The 6,293-nt window shown below is 51.5% G+C and overlaps 1 protein-coding gene across 1 annotated transcript in view; it reads left to right on the plus strand.

The window, feature by feature from the left end:
- Positions 1-4,121: 4,121 nt before the first annotated feature.
- Positions 4,122-6,293, plus strand: part of ABL1 (ABL proto-oncogene 1, non-receptor tyrosine kinase) — a 148,947-nt gene continuing 146,775 nt past the window's right edge. The window contains exon 1 of the mRNA XM_040482655.1: positions 4,122-4,975. Within this exon, the coding sequence (XP_040338589.1) occupies positions 4,840-4,975 (136 nt within the window). The 5' untranslated portion in view covers positions 4,122-4,839. The remainder of the gene's footprint in view (positions 4,976-6,293) is intronic.

Below are 6,293 nucleotides of genomic sequence, written 5' to 3' on the forward strand. Positions count from 1 at the left end.
CTTTCTGGTCTTGTGTCCTGTGTAACGAGAGCCGAGTCCGGTTGAAGGAGGGTTTAGCAGATACAGATTCTGACAGAGGCCTTCAATACTCCATTTGGGTCGCCTAGGAAAATGTAAACCCAGGACAGTTTCAGCGGTAGTGACTGAACACTGCCTTTGACGGTCATGAACTATAGCTCAGCTCTTGAGCAACAGTATGTTTCTTGTCCTTGTAACGTGACTCAGGGGTATCATTTTACCTCTTTTTTGGCTTTCCAGAGTGTATCATCTGTTCGAGGAGTTTGCAGACAACTGAATGTTCCATAGGCTGTGTTGTAACTTTAGTTTTGTTCACTTGGCATCTTGTTCAGAACACATGCCAGGCTGGATGCCTCTTTGTGGAAGGGGGGGGGGGGGAAGCCGAAGTCCCCGGTTTGGTTTTGAGTTTGGGCGGGGATCGTTTGTAAGCTCTTTGAAAGTTTGGTCTCCTTTGAAAGTAAGCTCTCCCAGGCTGCCAGCCTATGCTGTACTTTCCGTATATACAGAATGGCAATTATCTGCCAGATGGGAATAGGGTGAAGGTCTGAAAGCACCTTTTCGGGCTGATCTACCGTCCGTGGCCCACTAGAGGGCGCCCTTGTTGAGTGTTAATTCCACTGCGTGTTTTTTAAGAAAATGGAATAAGCTGAAATTTTTACACTGGTACTTACTTCCTGTAGCAACTCATGGGTTGATTTTGCTTTATAAAAGTGAGGACAAAATTAGACTGAACTGAATTACTTTTAATGAATATTTGAACCTGAAGGGATTTATTCAGTGTTTGGCAACATTGGTTTCTGACTATCAGGCATTTGCTGGGCTCTGGATTTTAGTTTTAAGTCCTCAAAAGTATCATTCTACAATGTTCTACAGGGAGAAAAGAGCCTAATGCGTCTCTAGAAAATATTGTAGTCTAGGCTTGGGGTTCACCACCAGAAGGGGGGTCGGTGGAAAATGGACATTGGATGCGCATTTAGATCAGGTGCAGGTGGCCTCCACACTGACCCCTGCAGCATAATCTCACCCTGTGGAAGACCAAACAAGATCTCTTGACAGCCAGCAGATGTGATCCTCACTTAACCAGTGAAGAAAGTAGTTCAGAGAAAATGGCTTGATTAAGCTCAGGAGGAACTGTGGATCAGGAATAGGCTGAAGCTTTAGAGGGAAAGCAGCCTTTTAGAGAATGGGTTGGACTGGGGCACCTGGGTGTCTCAGGTCATTATCCCAGGGTTGTGGGAAGGAGCCCCGCATGGGGCCTGCTTACTCCCGCTCCCCCTGCCCCTCTCTCTGCTCGCAGGCATGCTCTCTCTCAAATGAAAAAGAATAATAATCTAGAGAGTGGCTTGGACTGTTCGTGAAAGAATGTAGGTCCAGAAACTTTATTTCCAGCCCTGAGACCAATCCCTTGAGCTACCATTTTGTTCACTGCCTGTCCCTCCCTTTAGGTATGCTCCTCTGGACACAGATGAGTGTCCCCCTGCCCCCCATTGTATGCCAGCAGCTAGAGCAGTGCTTGGCACACAGGGGACTCAAATGCTTGTTGAAGGAATTAGTTCAAGAGACGCGTATTAGAAAATTTTAGGGGTGCTTGGGTGGCTCATTTTGTTAGGCATCAGACTCTTATTTCAGCTCAGGTCGTGATCTCACGGTTCATGAGTTCGAGCCCCGTGTGGGGCTCTGCGCTGACGGCTCAGAGCCTGGAGCCTGCTTGGGATTCTGTGGCTCCCTCTCTCTCTTGCCCCTCCCCCACTCACACTCTGTCTCTCTCTCTCAAAACTAAATCTTAAAAAAAAGAATTTGATCCAGTTGCTCTATTTTATGCTGAACTAGAGAATGATGATGCACAGGATGCGATTAAAGCATGAATAGGAAGAAAGCAAAATTTGCTGAAAATAACGAGGAGGGTGCTGATCAGGGTGAGATCGTAGGTAAATAAAGGAGAACAAGGGCGCTGAATGTTTGAAGAATGATACTATGAGTCAGGACTAAGTGTCAACCAGATTATTTTGTGAGAGCAAAGCTAAACCTACTAACATCAATTAATACATTTCAGTTCCAACTTTGGGTACAAGTTTTCACATGCTCACATTCGGTACCTCTACACGACTATTCTCGATGCCACTGTTAAGTCACTACCATTTCCCCATCCAGCAGAAATATTTCTAAAATCCGTAACTCAATATACTAACTGGACGTACAACATCCATAATGTAGCTTCTTCCCTAATGCCAGCAACTTCTGAAAAGTCAATTGTCTAACATTTGGTCAAGTTATTTGATACTGAATGGTACAGTGGGAAAATCATGGGCTTTGCAGCAAGATTCATCCGGGCTCAAATGGTGACATTGTCACATACTAACTAGGCAAGTGACCTTGAGTAAGTCACGTCTCTGAATCTTTTTCCTCAAGTGCATAATGGGGAATAATACTACATGCTTCACTGGACTACAGTGAGGATTAAATTAGATAATGTAGTTTGTGAAAAGCATTACGATATAGAGTAGGCACTAGAATGAGTGGATCTCCTTATAAATGGGCACATATTCCATATATGGGGACACACAGAGGGTGAAGACTAAGGGACCTGGTGGGTGCTTTTCAGTTGCAGGAGATGGGTTATGACAAGTGTGGGTTTGGTGTGTTTGGGTCATTGTCTCTGTGGGCCTGCTAGCCCAACAATCAGTATTTTCTCAGCTAACAGGGTGTTCTCATGCAAATACATGTATGTACACAAAATGAGGTCGTTTCATCTTAAAGGCTCTTTCTAGCTCAAACAGCTGCGATTACGCCTGGTTTAGCCTCTGAGAGGTGCTTAACAAGCTGTTCCTTTGATGAGGGAGCCTCTAAGAAAATTCGTTCGCAATAGGTCGGATGCTCTTCAGTCATTTATATTTCGCCAGTTCTAATATTTATACTTCTTGCGGAAAAGGTGAGAATTTGGGGAGGGAGGGTAAGGCACCAAATACCTCCTTGGTTTCCAGGAGCGGGCCAAATTTCCCTCTTCCCTAAAGAGGTTTAAGGAAGTAATCCAACTCCGGTTCTGAGATAATCCAATCCGCAGTTTTCCCCTTGCTTTGGCTCCTCGCCGGTCCTACTACCCGCGCAGGAGAGACATTGGCCAGCCCAACGCGAGGCAGGCGAGAGTCCACCGGCTCCCTGGAGGGCGGGACCGAAGCTCAGGAGCCGGGAGCAGAGGGCAAGAAGTCTCGGGAGCGCGCGGACAGGAGCGGGCGCCTCGGGACTACGACCCCCGGCATGCCCTGCGGCCTGCGCCGGCTGGGGTTGGCCGGGAACTCTAGCCTACTGCCCTCACCGGCCAATGGGACGCAGGAGAGAGACCTGACCCGGATTTTCAGGGACCAATGGCGGTACAGAGGAGGCGGGGCTTCCTTGCCGCTCACCTTGCGCTCGGAAAAACCACATTTAAAAGGTCGTGTGGGGCCGAATTCTGGCGGGTCGGGAGACCAGAGGCGGAGGGCGCGGCGGCGTGCCCGAGAGCGGCGCCGGGAAGGCCCGGGTCCCCGCGAGGCGCGCGCCGGACGTCGGCGGGGGCGGGGTCAGGGGCGGGGCCTGGCCTCGTTGTGGAGCGGCTCCTAATCCATCATGGCGGCCGCGGGGGTCGGTGTCCGTCCCTGAGCAGCGCCGGAGCCGGAGCCGCTACCCGGGTCCTGCGGCTGAGGAGCCCCTCGGTTGTCCACGGCCCCCACCTGCGGGGGGAGGCTGGGTCCCGCGGCGGAGTTCCGGGGATGTGACTGCCTGGCGGCGGCGGCGGCTGTAACAACGTCCGGAGCCGGGGGAGGGGGTGTCTCGGGCAGAGACCCCTGGGCTCGGGGCAGCTGAGGCGGCCGGGCCTCCTCCCCCCTCCGCCCGCCTCCCGCCTTCGGGGCCGCGAGCGTGCTCTGTCCCGTACAGCCCTGCCCTGGCTCTGGGGCACTGGGGGTGGTCTCTGTTTCCCCCCAGACCTGGGACACCCCGTTTCCTGAGGCGTGGAGGAGCGACGCCCCGGAGTAAGCCGCCCGTGCCCCGCCCCGGCAGCCTCCCCTTTACCCCCGAGCCGCCCCTCGCGCCCACTCCCGGCCCCGAGTTTGGCCTCGGAGCACCCCCCCCCCCCAGGTTGCTCCCGGGAGCCTCCAATGCCTTGACCTCTTCCAATGTCACCTACGGTCCCTTTAGTCTCAGCCCAAACAAAAACTTTAATGCAGAGGAAAAGCCTGGACTGGTTTCACAGGCCTTTTAAAAAGCGGACTTAAAAGTTGCTGGCAATGCATTCCTTGTCATCCGAGGCGAGGGCAAGCCCTCGCTGAAGTCTGGGTGACCCGTGTCGTTTTCCGGAGCGCAGGGTAGAGCAGCAGGAGCGGCAGCTAGTTTGGCAGGAAATCTGTCGGAAGATCAAGAAACTGAGATAGGAGGTAGGGTGGGCGACTTCCCCAGGAAAAGTTCTGGAGAAGCATCCAGAGGTGATCACCATTTCCTTTATGTGCGGGAATCGAGATGACTTTAGTGTTACTGACCCTTTTACAGCATCCCTGTGAATGTTTGTTTTTCTTCTTGGAGAGAAAGAAACTTACTCAGCCCGTGAAAGACACTCAAACTCAAGGAACTGTGGGGTCGCCCCGCAGTTGCAGGACTTCGAATTGATCGACCGCGGACATAATCGGAACTGCTGTTTACATGTGTTCACTTGTGTTTGACCTCAATGTACTGACCCGTGGCGATTCGGTGAATGTGAAGTCCCACGCATGTACTGTTTCCTTCTAAGCCCGCTGACCGTTCTGGAGGATCTCGAACCCTCTTCTGGAAAGGGGTGCCTATCATTACTTTATGGGGCAGCAGCCTGGAAAAGTTCTTGGGGACCAGAGGAGGCCAAGCTTGCCTGCCCTGCACTTTATCAAAGGAGCAGGGAAGAAGGAATCATCGAGGCACGGGGGTCCGCACTGCAATGTCTTTGTGGAACACGGTGAGTGCTTTTCAAGCTTTCGGATCCTGTTTTTTCCTGGTGTGTTCCGCTTAGGAAGGCATAAGGCACTTTTGAACCACAGCGCTTGTGTCCGTTCCTTCCAGCTGTACTGGAAACTTGTGTTGCTGTCGTGTTCTCTTAGTTTGTGGAGGGACTGTCTTCGTAGCAGAAGAAGTTACTTGGGGACTCTGTGTGGCTTTACCAGAATCTCCCCGAGTCGTTTATTTCTCGCCTGGTTCCCCTTCTCACTCGCTGTTGACCTTCGATAAGCCATTTTACTCTTCCAGTTTGCTGAGGAGAGTGCACTTAAGTCGTTTCTCGGATCAGAGTCCACGATCCTGCTCCGACCTAAGGCGTGGGCTCTCCCCGAAGATCCTTCACTGCTTTAGCCGTGGAGGAGGGGCTTTCATCGTATCCTCAGAGTGGCCCGCGCTCCCCAAAAGGTTAAGAACCACAGATCCTGGTGGGCGCTAATATCCTTGACCTTTTCAGTCCTGAGTAGGACTTGAAAGTGCCCACTTTGGAGCTACGTGGGAAAAGTGGAGTGGGGAAGCAGCGTCCTTTGCGGATCGAGGAAACCCGGCTGCTTCTAGTTGCTTTGCCTTACCCAGGAGTGATGGTTTCCCCGGCGATGGGGCTTGTAGGTTCCCCTGTCTCCCTGTTTCGGATGACATTTGGGGCCAGAAAGGGTGCCTTCGACATTTGCATGAACATAGTTGGCATTTGATTGCAGACTGTCTGTATTCCACTGCACCTTTCCAGTAATTCCGTGTGAAGTTTTAAAGCGAAGGGTCGGCTGAGACTCCTGCCTGCTACAGGGGCCGGCCGTGCACCACTTAATTAGGGCCCTGGCCGTAGTGCTGTAGCCTGACGTTTTTCGAACCGTGAGCTTCATATAGGAATATCGACCCCACCCGCTCTATTAACGAATATGAGAAGAGCGCGTGGCATCTACTTTGAAATTCAGCCTCAGATGCCTTTTAACGATGGGTGACCACGGTCAACAGAGGTCTCTGCGCCTTGCACTTGCGTGTGACCGTTGAGGTTTTACTTTCTGACAGAAAAATATTTGCCTCATCTATATAATTTGGGCGCTCGAATTGTATTTTTCCTTGAAATATTAGTTACATTTTAGCGCTGGTTTTAGACTGGGAGATATTGAAGTTTGTTACATTCTGGTGCTTCCCCAATTCAGGATTTGTAAAGTGAAATTATTTACATTAAAAAAATTTTTTTCTGGGGCGCCTGGGTGGCGCAGTCGGTTAAGCGTCCGACTTCAGCCAGGTCACGATCTCGCGGTCCGTGAGTTCGAGCCCCG

The sequence above is a fragment of the Herpailurus yagouaroundi genome, unplaced genomic scaffold, assembly GCF_014898765.1.
Source record: "Herpailurus yagouaroundi ecotype Mexico unplaced genomic scaffold, PumYag 160, whole genome shotgun sequence".
Lineage (NCBI taxonomy): Eukaryota > Metazoa > Chordata > Mammalia > Carnivora > Felidae > Herpailurus > Herpailurus yagouaroundi.